This window comes from Vanellus vanellus (genome assembly GCF_965231255.1).
Source record: "Vanellus vanellus genome assembly, chromosome: 4".
In the NCBI taxonomy this organism is placed as follows: Eukaryota; Metazoa; Chordata; class Aves; order Charadriiformes; family Charadriidae; genus Vanellus; species Vanellus vanellus.
Genome location: NC_138909.1, coordinates 13,092,705 through 13,111,450, shown reverse-complemented (window position 1 = coordinate 13,111,450; position 18,746 = coordinate 13,092,705). Strand labels below are relative to the sequence as shown.

General features: G+C 36.7%; 1 protein-coding gene across 1 annotated transcript in view; it reads right to left on the bottom strand.

The window, feature by feature from the left end:
* NAA15 (N-alpha-acetyltransferase 15, NatA auxiliary subunit) overlaps nt 1–18,746 on the bottom strand; it is a 39,521-nt gene that overhangs the window by 6,691 nt on the left and 14,084 nt on the right. Inside the window, exons 3-15 of the mRNA XM_082482342.1 lie at nt 18,297–18,401; nt 17,440–17,597; nt 14,723–14,857; nt 14,398–14,551; nt 11,887–12,006; nt 11,097–11,192; nt 10,854–10,960; nt 10,345–10,417; nt 8,356–8,525; nt 7,519–7,671; nt 5,214–5,342; nt 2,706–2,919; nt 1,322–1,515 (exon numbers count right to left, since the gene is read on the bottom strand). Of these exons, the coding sequence (XP_082338468.1) occupies nt 1,322–1,515; nt 2,706–2,919; nt 5,214–5,342; nt 7,519–7,671; nt 8,356–8,525; nt 10,345–10,417; nt 10,854–10,960; nt 11,097–11,192; nt 11,887–12,006; nt 14,398–14,551; nt 14,723–14,857; nt 17,440–17,597; nt 18,297–18,401 (1,808 nt within the window). The remainder of the gene's footprint in view (nt 1–1,321; nt 1,516–2,705; nt 2,920–5,213; nt 5,343–7,518; nt 7,672–8,355; nt 8,526–10,344; nt 10,418–10,853; nt 10,961–11,096; nt 11,193–11,886; nt 12,007–14,397; nt 14,552–14,722; nt 14,858–17,439; nt 17,598–18,296; nt 18,402–18,746) is intronic.

The following is an 18,746-nucleotide window of genomic DNA, read 5'->3' as shown; positions in this document are numbered from 1 at the left end:
AAAATGCACCACTTATATGTGCTGTTATGAGTTTGCACACACCAGTCATAGCTAAACTATTTGGAACCTATAATAAAAGTTTTCAAAGCTATGCCTTTAATGCCAAAGCTACACACCCACCAAAGAGGAGCAGGGGCAACTGTTTCAGGAAAACTGTTTGCAAGTGACCGGCTATGTGAGAAATGGTCTTACGGCACTGGGAACCAACTGAATTTGGAAATGGCTGCATCGCGATTCTGACATTACATTTGGAATATTATTAGGGAATATTTGCCAAAGGAACGCATTATACAGCTACAACTATTCTCTATAATCTTGGGGACCGCCTAGATTTGCCTGGAATAGCCCACAAAATCCCTCTACTCCAGAGCTCGATTTCAATGGATGCCATTGTGACCATTTCAATCTTAACCAGCCCCGCAATTAGCGTGCTGCTTCTTGCAACCAGTGAGCTAAACAATGGGAATACTGACAATATTCTTAAATGACCAGTCAGGTTTTTAAAGTCACTTGCTTCCTGCCTACAAAGCCAAGTTCTCTATCTCAGCTTTCAAATATCATCTCCCCAAGACCCAATAATATTCATTATACGCGTAATGTGAAAAACACCAAATAGTGTATATATCAGTACTTTGATACCATACTACTGTTAGCAGAATTTTTTTTTGTTCCAGTGTGTATTTTTCCCTACATTTTTCGAACACTTTCCTGCTCCTTACAAATACAACTTTTAGCACAAGAAGAGTCTTCTGGGTCACATCCCCTTTATATATCTCTACAGTTCACAATCCAGATCTCAAAATACATCTCAGTCTAACCTACCGTTATTTCCAATCAGCTTCTTCATCTTTTCCCCCCCGGCCCCCATTCAAAACAAATGCTGTTAAAGCATTCAGTGTTTCAATGTCTCCTCTTTCACAGACTGTCTATGCTTAATAAATAAAAAATTATTATGGGACATAAAGAGTGAATGATAATCACCTTACATACAGAATAGAAAGACTTCCATCCGATCAACTAGAAACAGGGTATAATCAACAAGTTAGTGCAATACACACATGATGACAGTTCCACCTGCAGCAAATGTCTACGACTTCAATTGCTGCCTTTGAGAACTAGGCACAAAAGCTTTGATTTCATCGCATTACTGACAGTATACCCAACAAACTATCCCTAGAAAAGAATTCTTTTTAAAATGCTTTCTGTGAAGAGAAGCCATATGAAAAATAAACAAGTTATCAGAATAGCTTTAAAATTGTATGTGTGCTCACTGTAACTTTTCTAGAAATGTCTATGAATTTATTATTACATTAGTAAGCACCTTTGCCAATTTCTCAGGGATAAGTTCCTCTTTCGGTCCTCCAATTTCTTCATCATCATCATCTTTCTTCTTTTTCTGATTCCTCTGTTGCTTCTCTTTCTCAGCATTCTTCTTCTCCTCCTCCAGCTGTGCTTTCTTCTGTGCTCTTCTCTGCTTATTTCGTAGCTTCTTTAGCTCCTTGTCAGACATATTCGCTGTACACATGCAAAGGGCAAAACCAGACAATGTTGATGTCTAATATTAAGTCTCCATCAGCTGTCAGATACCATCACCTTTTTTAAACCGTATCTACTAACTAGTAATGCTGCTGTTACGTTTGTAAAAGTTGGTTTTAGATTATTTTACAGTCTATGCTGCTGCTTCATAATTCACAAATCATTTTGTGAGATCAGGGCAACAGGAACTAGAACAATAGTGTAACATGCTGAAGGCAGGACAAAGTAATTACTGCTTGACTCCACAAATCCAGTGCCGGGAGCAAAAGTGCACACCAATACACATTGATTTATTCCTTACACACTACACCACACAAGTTATGTTTAACATAGTAATTAAATGATCTAACAAAAATAAGGTGAAGTAGTCGCACTTTGGCATAGACAATTCCAGCTTTACTTTTAACGCCCTACAGACATCTTACATTTGATTCATATCCAGATCCTCTCCTCCCTCCAATTAAAGCACGGCATATTAATTTAAAACACATCAGAAAATGGCTACAAGAAATTCTATTACACTTCTACTTGTCTTAATTTGAACCTGACACCACACAACTTAACTGAGGCAAGAAATATTAAATATTTAAATTTAGATATTAAAACTTGACAAATTCCTCTTGAAGGATTCAGTAGCCTCTATTCATACCATTTGAGGTGCCCCAAGCCATAACCACTTACGTTGGTCTCCAGAGATGAAAAAAAAACAAAACCGATGGATTTAAACATTTTTTTTTTTTTACATCAGAAGCAAGAGATGATAAAATTTAAGTTGCTACCTAGTCAAATTTTTGCATACTGATAAAACGCTTAGAAAGAGCTACCACCAAGCACACCTGCTTCAATCTGTTATTTCATGGACCAACAACTATGAGAATTCTGTATTTTCTCAGCCATTTCATAACACAAACTTTTTTACTTAAGAATTACAAATGTGACTACAAAAATCATCACTGTTTTATAATAACCGTAACAATAACGCATTAGTTCAACTTTCAGTAGAACATCTACTTTTACATGCAGGCTAATTTACAATTTGCCTGCTCTGAGTTGTGACAAAACTCTTATTTTTGGCTACTACAGTTGACAACTATAAGCTTGTTGGATCTTCATTAAACATCTACTAATTAGTGAAACTACGTATTTAATAAATCCTGAGGGTTGAATACCTGTATCAGCCTCATGTTCTTTATTTTCATCTGTTAAGGGATTATCATGAAGTTTCAAATATATCTCTATGGCAATTCGTGCTGCTTTGAAGTAGAACGGATGTTGTCGAAGTACATCTTCTAGTTTTAACAAGTCCACATAAGACCTAAGGGTAATCTTCCTCATACAGTAAGTGTGAAAGTCAAACTGGTCATCCGTGATTTCTACAAAATGCTAACACAACATAACATAATGTTAATTAGCAAGTATTAACAATCCAGTACTAACTTTGACTTTTCTAATGCACTCTCCCCAAAGGAATAATTTAGTAAAATCCTGCTGTTTGACAAATACACCCTAACTTTTAGAAATGTGAGTTAACAAAAAGCTCCAAAAATAAAGTCATAGTGAAAAGAACAGAAGGCATCTTAGGTCAGAACCAAACTTCTCTTGTTTCACAATCTCTTAACAGTAATTACCCTCTGACAATCTGCAGCTTAAGGGACAAAGGTTCTTCTACATTTGTTGTATTTAAACAGCACTTGAAGAATTTTTCTTCTATGGACTCATCTTAATTTTTTCAGTCAAAAGTATAATTTTGACTTCCACTAAATACTGTGGCAATGAATTCCGCACTTAAATCACACGTAGCGTGAGAAAGTACTTCCTTTTATTCAAGATCCGCTTTCCTCACTGTCACCTGATGTCCCCTTGTTTTTGTTTGAGAAGCAGTGAAAAGTCATTCCCCTCTTCAACTTCTCCATGCACTTAGGATCCCATACAACTTCATCCTAAACTCAGTTGCTGCTTGTCAAAGCTGAGGATAAAATAGGTGCGACAAGCTAATAGCAATCTCTTAATGTCAAAGTTACTCCATGGCATGGATTTTACTAGCACATTTTTAAGGAGGTGCGACATTCAGATGTAAACAGTACAACAGATTTATATAATGGAAGAAAACTACTACTTCTCTAGTCACTTAATTCCCAACACTGTCCTTTTGACTGCTGCTCTGCACCAACACAGAAGCTTTTGCAGCACTGTCTCTATAAAGGTTCCAGGATTTCTTTCCTGAGAGCAATAGTTAATGTAAGACTCTTTACTACTTATGCATAGGCAAAGAACTCTTCTTGTCTCTCCTTCAGACTATACTGTTGAACATAACGTTTCATGCATCATTTTAACATTTAGTATTGAGATAGCGCAGCTGTTGTTCTTGCACTACTCGCTCCCTTTCTGTGATAATTTATTGATATATCAAACAATCGAGACCCTGGAGAGACGCCTTAGTAATCTCCACGATAAACTCATTTTCTTGTAAAAGCCAATTATTTGCTCCTACTCTGCTTTCATGTAAGCTTTAAAGTATGCCTTAAGAACAACTGGCACCTCCAAAAGACTTCGGAGGCACAGCTTTTTCTTACAAAAGCTTTGCTGATGGTTTCCAAATACAGCATATTTGTTTATTTCTGATCTTTACTACACCTTCAATCAATTAATCCAATAAATAAATTAAAAATAGTGACTTAATTCCTTAGAAATGTTTTTAAGGGTGGCCTAAGTCAGCTCTTCATTTGCTGACCTCTTCTGGTACCCAAGACAATTTACAAGACTAGTAGTTTCTTACACAAATTCTTTTAAAAGGATTTTTATATAAATTTATTTAAAGAATTTGTGTGAACAGAATATGATCCTGACGAATCACTTTTTGTTCTAATTTGAGAATATTCCACAGACTAGTCCCCTCTGCAGAAAAGCATCAGTGCTGAAATCTCCTTAAGCCTCTCTACTTGCGAAGAGGCAACTTCCTACTAAGTTGTCATGGTTTAGGCACATTTTTATGTCAAACCAGGACATAAGTCCTCCTCTTTGAGCACTTCATTTACACCCTCAGCCATCTGCTGTTTTTTCTATAACCTAATGGGGTTAAAAAAAAAACAACCAATCCATACGAACTTTCTAAGAACTTGTGCATCCAAATTTTTTTGTTTGCCTTCCTATGGATCTGCATTTAATGTGCAAGTATCCTCCCCTTTTTGGATAAAATTTCTGCCTCAGGAAGTCTTAATATTTCTAATAGTTTCTTTTAAACTGTAGCTTAGTATTATGATTTTTTTTTAAAGGAGAAGATATTTAATATTTTTTTATAGTTTTTTTACATTTATTCTCTTCCTCTAAAGTATAGTGGTTTAACAATAACCAAGGCAACATCCTTCCTTTACTTTAAGGCCAGGCTTGTCAGCTCAGCCATGTTCTTTTAGTACACATACTGTTGGTTTGTAACAGATTATTTCTGAGAGTTTTCCCGTTTTTCCTGGATCTTCAAATGACTTTATAGAATCTCTTTATAATACACAGTTTACAATGGTATCTTAAAGAGGAAATGCAATTTAATCAACTCGCCAGTAGCCAACATGAAACAAAACCTCTCCTGAAGCTACATTTCTTACTGCTCAGAAAGGAGATATATTAGTGCAGTAAACTTAAGCTGGTGTTTCCCAAGCTAGGCAGCTTAATTAGATACGTACTCTCTCAATTTCATGGCATTTCTTAAGTGCTTCTCCAAATTTGTTCATTGCTTTGTAAGCTTGCGCACATTCTGTCTGAAACCACATGCACTGCATTTCATTCAAGTTCTCTACTGCCGAGGTTCCTTCCTAAAAGCAAAAACAGCATTATAAGAAAAGTAAGTCTCATTCAATTTGTTAACTGCCATTTCTTTTATCTTGTTCTAATTATAAGCACAAATCAAGAGGCTATCAAAAGAACGCTAAATTTCAAAACTCGAGTCCTGAAAATCAGAAATGCCACAGTTATGGTGGACTTGCTTTTGTTCATTACTTAAAAAAAACAACCCCAAAACCAACCCTCCTCTATGTTCCACTTATTTGAAGAATCAGGAATACAAAATGAATAGCCAGGTAGTGACCATTTAACTGTGACAGTTCCGCATCTTTAAGATAGGAGAAACACTTATTCAGTGCTTTTAATATTGTGTGCACGAATAACATGTTGCAACATGAAGAGAAATGGCAGAAAAGTTCTAGTGTGTGGCATGACACTGACACCTGCAGGACTTTTTTTTAACTTTTTTTTTTTAACCAAAACTGCCTTCCAGAGACGTGCTGATTGCGCCAAGTATAGTAATTGACAGTAGTAATAGGTTATTTCTCATGTGATCAGTACTAGAGAGCAGTGGCAAAACAAAAGGAATACTGGTAGCTTTGACACCTTCTGATTCAGAAAAGGAGATTACAGTTGTCTCTCAAATCTGGTATTTGTATATACTTGCATACATCTGTAGAACTTATCATATGGCTTTCAAGCTTAATGTCAAAGCCACTTGGGGTGGATGCAGCCATTCTGACTTTACTCTGGTCAGGCAAAACCCAGGCTATTCAAGAATCGGTCAAGAGCCAAAGGTGGGAAAATGACAGATAATATTCAAATGGAAGGATAAGGAGAATGCCCCAAATGAGACAAAAAGGCAGTCTTCAAACCAGTCTGATTCAGGCAGCTAAAAACCAGAAGAATTGTTAGTTCCATTTTCCTTATGCTTAATTTAGGTCGTCTTTTTTCTTTTTTCCCCTCCATCAAGAAGCTTGTGTTTGAGCACTAGACATAAGATCAAAAGAAGATGAAAAAGATTACATATTTTTAAAGCTCAGTTTCGGGCAACTGGTATGCTTGCTTTTTTGACATCATCTTAAAGCTGCTTAAGGCATTGAGAGAGGTCAATTAACCTAGATTCATGGCAGTTTTGCATCAAAAACGCCACATAAAGCTACTGAACTTATATAAAAAAAAAAAAAAAAACAACAACCAAACCCCAAAACCACAACTGCCCCTCCCCTCTGTGTTTGCCTGCACACAACCTCCATTTCACAAAAGTCCTTCAGCTTCCCCCTGACCCCGGGCTCTTCAACCTACTGTCCTGCTCTTCAAGAATGAAGAGAAAAATGGGACAACAGACAAAGAAGGCTTTACTTTTGCAGGGAGGTCCCAATAGCTTGTTGCCTGCCTCCCACTGACAACACATCAGTGATATTGCCCGTATTCTAAAACTATCATTTGCCAAATATTCTCAAAAGAGACTACACTAAGCTGTTTTGACTTTTAGTTTTGAAAGAATAACAGCAAGAAAAGTCAATTAAAAAAAGGAACTAACCTGTGAGACCATCAAACCTATTAGAATGGGTTACTGCAGGGACAAAAGCCGATGCACGAAATTAAGCCATCTGCATAAAGCAAACTTTTTCTGCCAGCTAATTGGTCATGGGTAAGAGGGAGGGAAAAAATACCACAAACAGAATACGCAGCTTCCCTTCATCACTGTTAAACATGGCCTTAGGGATGAAAACTTGTTCACAAAAGAAAGACATCTCAGAAAGCCTCTCACCTAGTAGCCACACAGAAATTTTGTTCCAAGAGAAGTCTGAATTCTCTTACTACCATTAGAAAAAATAAGAGACATGGGAACTTTATCAGATTTTTCAAGGATCCCATAGAATCAACGTTATCCCAAAGACTACTTTGAAAAAAATAATTTTTCTGAGATTATCTCTAAAACAGGCATGCCGTGTTTTTCCTACCTGGCAAAAATGATCAAATCCAAACTCTAGATCTAGTTTTCACTTAATACTATGGAATCCTGCTTATCCAAGATTAATTCAAACCCTGATATTGACTACCATTAGTGAAGCAAACAACCACAGTTGCTCTGAAACAGAGCTTAAAGATTATAGTGAAGGTGAGTGGAAAGTTAACACAAAAAGTTACTCCACAAAGGATCAGACCCACTTTATTCAAGAGCTATAGTTAAATGCAACAAACCCTCGTAAACTTCGAACACATTTCTTCTGCTTCTTTAATGGAGTTTGCTTTCAACATATATTTTGCACATTTGGAGTTGATAAATCTGTCTGCTGTGTCCAAAGCCTGAGCCTCATCCATCCACCTTGCAGCTTCTTTAATATTTCCAGCATGCTTAAAGAGACAGAAATTCAAGTTACATTCAGTAATTACAAAACACGCATGTTGTATCTACTCAATGTTTAATGTAATTAGTTATTTTTTTTTTAGACATTGTTAAATAAATAACTTTATGAAAGCAGTGCATCTTTAAAGAAAAAAAGCAGAAAAATTACTTTCCCTCATTACGGAATTACAGGTCTTGGCACAAAACGTTTTTCCTGGAAAACGCTTAAAGGACACTGGATAATCCCAATCTGATACAACACCATAGTGTAGTTGAGAAACTGTTTTCAAGTAGTTAAAAAAGTGGGGGGCAGGGTAAAAATAGTTGGAAGACATTTAATATGTCAATGAAATGTATTAGTATGATTTTTTAATATGAAAAATGTAATTGTAAACTGAAAATTCACATTTTGCAGTGTCTTTGTCCTTTATTGGCTTAAAAACCTTCACAGGGGCACATTCATATGCAGCAAAAAATCAAAGTAGCCAAACAATACCCTTATATAGAAATTCACTAAGTAATTTTCCATGGATTCTCCATGTCTTGCCTAGTACAAGCTTTACATTTCAATGTTCACATCAAAAACATTACAGAAAACTATAAGAGTATGTAAGAGTCTTCCATCATAACAAATGAATAACCAAGAATAAGCCAATAAGAATAAACGGTCACTAAGAATAAGCCAAACTTACCTTATAGATTTTTGCCTTCACAAGAAACAGTTCTATCAAAGTGGGAGTACTTTCTATAGCAGCATTGATATATTCTAGAGCCAGGGATGGCTGTCCAATTTTATCATAATGTTGAGCCAAATAATACTGGACCCAGAGTAAAGTGGTTGGAGGTTCTTCTTTACCATCATCTGGAGGGAGAAAAACGGAGGGAGATTTTTGGGGGGTTCAGTTTATTAAAACAACGTGCCGGAAGCAGAGTCCTATAGATATAGCCACTGAAGTTAACTCGGCCTCTGTATCACGCTGTCACACCAGACTTGGGAGTGCTTCCAAACACCTGGGTCCAGGTAAGTCCATTGATTTCTAAGTCTACGGTTTGACAGGACCTGAGCGCATACTGTTCCCTTCTCATATTGTGGTTTTAAGGGAAAGGAAAAGTGAGCTAGTGGGTCAGAGGGGAGTTGCATTTTGTTCCAACTAGACCCTTAATCAAGGCAGCCAGATGTGCAAGATTGCATTGCATGAAGCAGAGTTCTTATTTAAAACTGTTTCAGATGAAGGGTATAGCAAAGAGTCCTGCTTAACACAAATGTTGCACAGTAACAACGCAAACGATTTCAGTACATTCAGCATTTACATGTTATCAACCCATAGACTTAAGTATTTTCAAACAAAACAGGCTGTCTGTTCCAAACCCTAGCTTTAAGAAAAATTTCTGCCGCCACCTTTGACAAATTCATCATCACTGTTGGCCTAAACGTATCCTGGACAACATTCCTATACACAAGTTGGTTCTGAAAGTTAAAGAGCTCTGCTTGAAATCCAAAAAACTACTTAAGTCTTAAAAGTTAAATTCACTACTCAGTTTTAATTATGAAGCATAGCACCTTGCAGGGGGAAAAGAAGGTATGGGGGCTCTAGTCCTGCCAAAAGGTTCTGGTTCTTCAGTTTATGATATAACTTAACCATGCAATTATATGCATGCATTCATTCTAAGGTAGCAGAAAATTGTTTATTTGAATGAAATTTACTATCAAAGCAAATATTGAACTGCAGTAACAGTAAGCCATTTCCTTAAACCAGAAAAGCACAAATGTGTTTGAAAGGCTTGGACAAATTTAAACAGGTATTAAAGTGGCTATTTTGTAGCCTATAGCAATAAATTCAAGGGAAAAGTTTAACAGGCAACTTTGGTGATAATTTCATAACACAGTATTGCATTAATGTTTCTGTAAAGCAAGGAAATAACTGATTATAACGTCAATAAAAATGTCTTTAATAATTAGGATTATCCTATAAAGCATGAATGACACTATACATTTAAACTATCTTGATTATTACAGCATTATAATCCATCTACCAAAATTTCAAGACTATCCTCTGTTGATATTCTATGCAGAAAATATTTTTCTTGTAGATCTTCTGTTACAAAGCAGTTGGGCAAATGACTAAAAAATCATCATAAAGCTACCAGAGAGGAAACTGTAAGGCTTGGATTCAATACCTGTAGAACTATACCTCACAATATAACTGGGAAAACATTTTTTTAATTCTCAAACAAAACCCCCCAGAAAGACTAAGCCCCCATCAAAAGCTCAAAAACCTCCCTCACCGGAAGACTGTGCTATCAGCATCTATTCTTTTTTGTTTGACATTTCTGTAATTTAAGATTTAACATAGCTTTCAAACTTCAGTTTCCTGGACAATGATCTACTCAAGTCTTGAAAATAGAATACTTGACCTTAAAACTGAAAAGAGATGACCAAATTTGTATATCCAGGAAAAATTTCTAGAACAAGTGACTAGATTTTGAATACAGGCTTTATATTTGTCAGCTTAAATCCACTCTGAGGATGGCTATGGTTCAGTTCAGTGTTAGGGGAAAAAAAGGAAAAAAAAACCATGACGCTGATTTCTTCACTCCCCACTGATTCCCTGCCTCTGAATGGCCATGTAATGCTTACACCAGGCACTACTTCCATTAGGTATGACAGTCTTTGCACTCACCATTTGGGTTAAATAACCTGCAGCTTCTTAGAGAGGTTTCATAACCTATCACGAGCTCTTCTATGATTGCCACCTACACATGCAAGACAAGACAAAAAAAAAAAAAAAAATAAATATATATATATATCTGTGGGCAAGATGGTATTTCATTTCAACTTGAACTACTTGGTGTTACCTAAACTATTTTTCTATATATTTCAGGAATTCTGCAATATCCCGAACAGCAATACCAATGGGAATGCGCTCAATCTCACCTCTCTTCTTAACAAATTAAGACCAAGCCTCCCTTAGTTAACCTGTATGCAGCTTATAATTAGTAAATCTTAGTTTTCTGCATTTACCAACTTGGTACAAGGCTATGTATGCTTGTACTTGATTTTTTTCTAGATATACTAGGCCATAATATACAACAGTACTGATGGAGTGAGCCCTGAAGAAAGGTTTCCTTCATCTCTTCAATGCATCACAGCTACAAGGTAGAACATGGAAAAAGTGGGAGGAAAACCTACCTTCTCCTTGTCTTTATACAAGGACCTCAAAGTATTGAAGACTGGTGGGCAACCTTTGCTGAAATTCATCCTTAGAAACTTGTCCAGACATTCCTTAAACTTTTCACCTTGAGAGGAAAAAGACCTGTTGATTTTGTTTTACCACACATTACTGGTCAATTGCAGACTGTTTATGCTGTTAAAACATTAGTATGTAAGAAACACAAGCGTTGACCACTACCTGCTCAGTAAAAATGCACTTACCCGACAAAAAGTTTAATGGCAATCTTCTTGGAACTAGTCCCCTTGGGTATTTAGTCCAGGCCTCTTCATAGATCTTTAACCTCTCCATCATATTAGCTGGAACGGAATTTTAAAGTTTACTTTTCCCCCCCTTCCTTTTAGGCAAGAGGGGAAGGGGGAGGGCAGGGGGAGTGATTTAAACTTAGTTGAAAAAAGAATCAGAATATACAGTAACGAATGGCTATATACATCCTAAACATTAATTTCCATTTCGTTCTTTTTAAGACTGCCGTACTAAATGATTTAAGGCATTCAGCATCTGTAAATTCCTCTTCCAGCAGCGGAAGACTAACTGCTTATCTCTCATCTTAAAAAGAGTTCCTGCCTTATCGCTGTGCTAAAATCTTCAACAAAGAAAACCATTCAGGAGAATCATGCCCGTTTTTCCAAAACCTGTATTACCTACAACACAAGATAAAGGTAACAGAGACAATAAAAGAAAAATTCTAAATTAAAACTGTCTTCTACGAAATAATTCTCTTCTTTCAACCGTGCACAACGATTACTGCATTTTTTTTTTGTTTTGGTTTTAAATAAGACAGGGTAACAATACAAGAAATACTTCAAGCCTTTCTTAAAAAAAAAAAACATTACGTCAATATGTACACACTATGACCAACAAAGGCAAAACTTAAATGGGGACATTTTTAAATAATAGGTTTATTTTTTAAAGCAATACAAATTTTTGATACATACATAAATTACAAATGCGCAGAAACAGCTTATTTACTACAACATATCAAATCAATACCTGGTTTAAGTGCCTTTTCTAGGCCTTTGTAGTAGGCCCAGTTTTCAGGATTTCTTTCTTGCAGTCCTTTGTAGACTTCAACCGCTTCTTCAAGTCTGCCAAGCTGAAGCAGGAGCTCTCCTGTGTGAAATCCAAGAAGTTTTAAATTAAGGTAACAAGATACTGAAGCAGCGTAACATTAATCACTCTACAGCAAAAGATTAGATAACCCTTAACTCCATACAGATTCTAATTTCTCAGAAAAAAAATGATCACAGTGGCATCACAAACTAGCTGACAGATATGCTTTTACTTTGACAACAGGTGCAATTAACAATAAGATTCTACAACTCAGCCAGTAACTCTTGAAACTTACTTGAAAATTTAATGTTAAAAGCAAGATGCACGTGTTTTTTTCTCACTTACTGAAGTGACTGGTTACTTTAAGCGCAGTTTTTACTACAGAAGGCAATTAAAAGCAGTACACGGTATTTCATGTATATAGCATCTTGAAAACCAAATTGAAATTGCAGAGCTGCAAATAAAAGAATGTTTCTTCAGTCTGGTATTTCATAAAACTAACTTCAATGTTTTAAATCAAGCCATTGATCTGATTAACGAATTCTCAAGATTCTGCAAGCAAGTTTCCTTTTAACGATACTGCATTACAAGATACAGCTGTAAAAGGTAAGTCTAGATCTAACAACTGTATAGAACATCTTTGCTCATACTGGAGTTGCAACAATAGCCAATTTCCCATTTCACAATGGGAAACCATGTTTTAAAGCTTTGTTAATGGCAAATGTTAGGCACCGAAAGGTTACACACCAGAGATGATACAGTGTCATTCTAGATTAAGGTAAGATCTTCTCGTCCGGTTTCAAGAGGAAAATGCGAGTCAGCACTACCTCTCTTCTTCCCTATGCCACACAACTGATGCAATTTTGTCAACAGATGCTGCTTCCCACAGGTAGGATAACCCGGGGACTACGTGCAGTATCTAATGCCAGGGAAAACATCAATAGTTCACTTACTGAGAATGACAGAATCTGGAAAATACACCTAAATTCTTTCTCCAACGTGAAAGTTATGATTTTTATCTAATGGTGGCAAATGCCAACACTATTTTCAGTGTTTCGCAGTTGTACTTCATCCACAATAGTTTTTGCACATAGATTTAAAATTCGTAGACTACACTCATTTATTAGCAGGTTTTTCTGTAATATGCACAGCAGCTAAGATAGACCTAACAATGCAACAGCAGCTGTGCCCAAAAAAAATTAATCGGTTGTACCCTGTTAAAGTGCACCGACTGCAGAGTATTTCTGTCCTTTTTTCCTAGTAACTTGCTAAAAGGTTTTGGGATTTGTTTTTTTTTTTGTTTGTTTTTTTTGTTTGTTTTTTTTGTGAAATCCAACTTGAAAAATACTATTTCAGTACCAGCCCCAAACCCTCACCAAAAACTTAAGAACACAGAGAAAGCCAAAAGATCTTTCAAATAAAAGATTAAGTCATAAAAAAACCTCCCCATGCCCCCAAAAGAAAACTCCTGCTACTATGGCTGAAAAATGGTCTGTGACAGTGTAATCCCTATATCCATTTCCATTTATATTCAAACCCAGTAACATATTCAGCGACAGCGGAGAGTTGCCTGCAATCATTTTCCTTGAGGAAGTACCACGCACTTCCCATAATACTGTCACTACTCAATTCCGAGGTTCTTTTCGCAAGACAGTGATGTCACCGTTAGCAGGAATAGGGAGCTTGCTACAACATCTACATGACTGATATCACAGAGTAAAAAGACGACTTCTTTTTGCTTCAAGCAATCATCCAAACAGATTCCAGTGCGGGCCATGTACAAACTAGCTTGGATAGATTGGAAGTTTTACAGGAGGACTGCACAAGCCCCATGCAGAGGAGGAACAAAGCATGCTTTGAAAAAGTGCACCTGTTGACAGGGCTATAAGAATGAACTTCTATCACTCTGCAATTCCAGCTATGGAGTATAAGATAGAGCATTCTGTCGCTCTGTTATAGTATTACACACTAGAATTCTAGTCATACAGTAAGAGAAGCCTGTGTTGGGCTGCCTAGCTAAAGAGCCTACTCCCATGCACTGCAAGAGTGACTGAGTATAATTAAAAGCCTTCTACTTTGCCAAAGATGATTCTGCCCTTTCTGCAAGCGGTCTCCCTGTCAGGACCACTATCAAAGCTATAATAGCACGGGTCTGGGTACGCTACCCAAACAGAATTTCAGGACATCGGTTCAGGATCATCTGTCTGAAACGCTCATCAGCTCAAAAGTTTCAGAACAGTACGTCTGTACTCTACCGATGTCTTACCAACCTGGGAGGAGAGTACCATAGGCACTGAACAGCTGCAGGCAAGCAGTCCTTTACCGCAGCAGAATTAAATAAATTATTCTAAAACCAAATCAAAGATGAAGTTCCAAAAGATGGGAAGAGCTGACAGTACAGGCATTCCATTGTATACGGTGTGTTTAAAGGTACCTTCAAAAAGTAATTACCTTTCGTTTCTTCAACAGCCAGTTTATCACAGATCTGCTTTTCGTAGGTACAAAGATGCTCCAAGGCTTCTTTATATAGTCCTGCCTCCCGGAGGACTTGATTTTGATACAGCAGCAGTTCACTGTACTCATAGTCCACTTTATCAGGTGATGTCTACATAGGAAAGCAAGACACATGAGAAAGTTCAGCCTTCTACAATGCATTTGGGTTTTAATTCATTTGTCTAAAGAAACTGCATAAAGTTTTCACATCGTGAAAGGAAGAAGTGTTTTATTTTTGGCTTAAGCAGCAATCCATACAGGAATTTCATGTTTTCCCTCTTACCTGCTGTGTCTTCCTAAATTCCTCTAAAATTTTTGCTGCCATTTCATAGTCTTCCAGCAGATGGTAAGCGATAGCATAACCAATCCACGATGCTCGCTGTGCAGGTCGGAGCTGAAGCAACTGGTATCTTGTTTCCTGCAAAAAAATAGCTATTAATTTTCCCGACTTTGTTCTGATGCTCTGTAGAATCCATTGGGCAATACCCTGTCTTCAGTATTCTAATATTTAAGGACTGTCACTAAAAATTAGTTTTCCATATGCAAATGTATTTTTTTTAACCAAAAGAAAGAATAATCTTTAAAACACTACAATGGTCTTGACTGAATAAAAAACCACCCCCCCACAAAATAACACATCATGACCAATTGATACTGATTAGTCAGACTAACTTTGTTAATGTATGACACGTGTTTTTCCTGTCTTACCACTTATGAACAGAATGCAATTAAGGATACTTTGGTTTAAGTTGCAGGAACATTTACTATATACTCGTGTTTCAAATTCACCTTGAAGTACATGTGTATTAAATCACTACGGGCATTGTCAGGCAAAATAGGTCATGCAAGTGCATCCCTATTCTTTTGCAAGAAGATAATTACAGCTGGAAAATGCAACAGATTTGCTTGGTATTGTGCTGTTTTAATCTGAGGGAAAAGTTACTACTTGTTTTGTTACAGACTCCTGAAAGGCATCTTCAAGTAATTTAAAATAAAGGAAAAAAGTTACTACCTACTAAAAAAGCCCAGTCAGAAGCAGGGGTTAACAAAGAACTAAAACTAGTTACAGCAGTTTGATTAGAATGTAGATCGCTCAAATTATTACGAAGTAGGAGAGAGTGGAAGTTAATGCAAGAAAAAAAAAAAAAAAATAATCCCGCAACCTTATTTTGGGTTTTGAGAGTAAATTTACATTTTTCAGAAACCAGCATTCATCAGTCATGAAATACTGGCTTCTAAGCATGTTAACATTTAATCCTTACCGCATTCTCTAACCACGTGTTACTCGTATGTTTAGCAATTATGCATTTGTACTCACATTTATCCAGATGCCAACAGAACACAGATTTGCAAATGAATTTTGGCACCTATGCTAAGTTTTGGCTATCTTGTCCCAGCAAGAGAGGAGTCAAATTTCTAAATTACTAATATGAAAAAACCCCAGTGATTAAGAAATGGCCTGACTCAGCAATAAGTTCACAGAGGACTTATATTAACTGATGGTTCCACACGGCTCTGAGAACAAAACTTGTTCTTGGCATACTAACATTACACTAATTTGTAAAGGAAATAATCTATGAAGAGACCAACTAACGTGCTTTAACAATCACAACTTTAAAGGCCCGAGGAAAACCTGAAAAGATGAAAAACTGTCATAAAATATTATCGGAAGCCTCTCAGGTAAAAATCTCAAAGGTTTTTTTTTTTGTTTTTTTTTTTTTTTCTCCCCCAGAGAAAAGGAATACTGTACTACACTACTACAACTACATCAGTTGAAACACAGACATGTTTTCATGCACAAAAATGTAACTTGGGAGGAACTAAGGGGTTGTTTTTTTCCATTTAATTACTGTTTGAATTATAAATACTTTGGGTGACCATTGTTGTCTTTCCCTGGATGGCACAGTAAGAAACGAACAAATCTTCTACAGTCATTGTTCTGTCTAATCCTAAGTGAGCCGTGCATTGATCACGGGCAGCAACTGTGACTTAGCCTGAACCATACGAACACCTCTGCAATGTGCGTACTAAACAGAAGCTGCTACTTTTTAAGAAACGAAGGTATTGGCAAACTAGACATCATCTTACAATTCAAGAAGACAGAAAAAAAAAAAAAAAGTAACTACATTAGGAGTAGCATTTGTAGAGATGATAATAGAAAGTTTGTATTCTTCTTTAGAGAAGTATCACAGCCGTGATGCTACCCCCTGGTAACGGTTGGTCAGCGTGGAACAACATCTCACACGGCAAATACAGACAAGGCATGACGCAAGGCAGCAAATAACCGGGTGCTGCGCTAACAGTCAGAAAGAGGGTTCCAATCTAAGTTACCAAACTGCATTCAGCTTTACCACAAAATAAGCAGCAGGAAACAAGATAGTAATCTAAACATTTTAAGTATTAAATCCAGAAAGAGGAGGAACATTCAAGAGTTCCAATCGACAACCTTACAGCTCACAGGAAACGTAAGGAAATATTTGGACCCAAAGGAGCTGTCACTAATGCCCAGGTTGGCTGGGAAGCAAAATATGACGTTTCATGCAGCATACTGCTTGCTTTGTACTGTTACCCACTGCCAAGAGAAAGCTGGTGGTCACTGGTTTAAAGGAGGAGGGATATACGGTAAAAAGTTATTAAAAAATAGAAACTCCTTTGCCTGAATAGCAGTCACCTTCTGAACACATTGTCTTTGACCTGCAGGAATCCTTCCAAGAAAATAATAAAAACACTGGGGATTGTCTACAGCTGGGTTACACAAAAAGAGCAAACAATTCTGCACTGAGCTGAAAAAGAATCATTTAATACGCCATTAAATCTGTGTAAGTTATAGAAACTGCCGAGTAGCACATCTGCTTTTTACCTTCATAAAGTATTGAATAGCATATAGTTTTAACACTCCGGATTTACCTCTGTATATATTTTTTTAAGCATCGTGAAACAATTTGCCACCTTTGCTGGAGTTCCCTAGAAGTTGCTAATAAATGCAGTACGTATACTTACCCTGTAACCTTCAAGATCCCTCATTTGAATCTGTAGCAGAGAAAGATCTCTCAAGATTTGAAGATTGTCTTTATCCCATTTCAGTGCATTTCTATAGCATTTGATAGCTTCGTCATACTTCTTGTCTGACCTCTGAAGAAGGCCATAGACATGCCAACCTGGGAAACTCTGTTAAGGATTCTACTAAATTTGAGCAGGGAGAAAACAGATCCAACATGGCAGTGAAAGAACAATTGGTAAAAACTCTTAAGCTGTCTTATAAACGAACAGTAACATTATGACAATCATTACAATTCTTTTCCTCGGTTGTACAAAGAAACTGCTTGCAAACTGGAGACAGAGAACTGGTTGCCAGTTATATGTACTGGTTGCATAAAATATGCTGTAAACTTTTCACGTAGTGGGGGAGGAAATAAAAGTAATAGGATCTCTGAAAGGGCTATCAGGCTTACTCAAACACATTGACATATTAGTTAAGTGCTTGCACTTCCTGCATTTTAAGTATATGACAAGTCGTTATCAATGTAATGCAATTACTGTTTTTAAAGCAAATCACATGCTTGAACGCCTAGTTCAGCCCACCACAAGTTTAGAGTTGCAGCGCAATGATAAAAAAAAATACAATGCGAGTCAGAATAATATTTGATCTAACTGTGACTGCAAGGAGAGCTGCAAAGCACCTGCCCTTTGGACAGCTTAGACAAAATACTCTTATGTATGGGAAACAAAATTTAAAATTCTGAACTTCCAGTTTGAAGCCTAACAGTCACAGCTTTTGTTGCAATTCTATAAATTAAGCAGTTGTAGAAACAAATGTTTCCCATTCATAAGCGAGAGCCCTATTTCAAAAAGGATACAGACATGACTCTTCAAGTCATTCCTTAGGCCTCTACGCACAAGTTCATAAGCTTCCTCTTTCTTCCCTAGACAGTTTAATGTTAGTCCTTTCATTGCCAAAGTTTCTGGGGGGGAAAACAAAAGATTAAATAACTATCAGTTCTTCATTTTCATAGGTTTTTAAGCTTAATATAGCAACTCTAAACATAGTATAAACGCAAATTTAGACTCACTTATCAGCATCAAGATTTTGCATTCTGTTTCACGTGGAAAACTATACTAGCAGATTATTCGCTTAAGTGTATCATACCCGACAAAAAAACTTTATGCATTACTTCCACCAAAACGTGAAAAAGTGAAGCAGTGTTTTATTTTAAAGGCACTAAAAACTGTCTGTGCTACAAACACTTGAGAAAGATTTGTTTTTTTTTAGTTTGAGGGAGCATTATAACTACTCAACTTTTTATTCA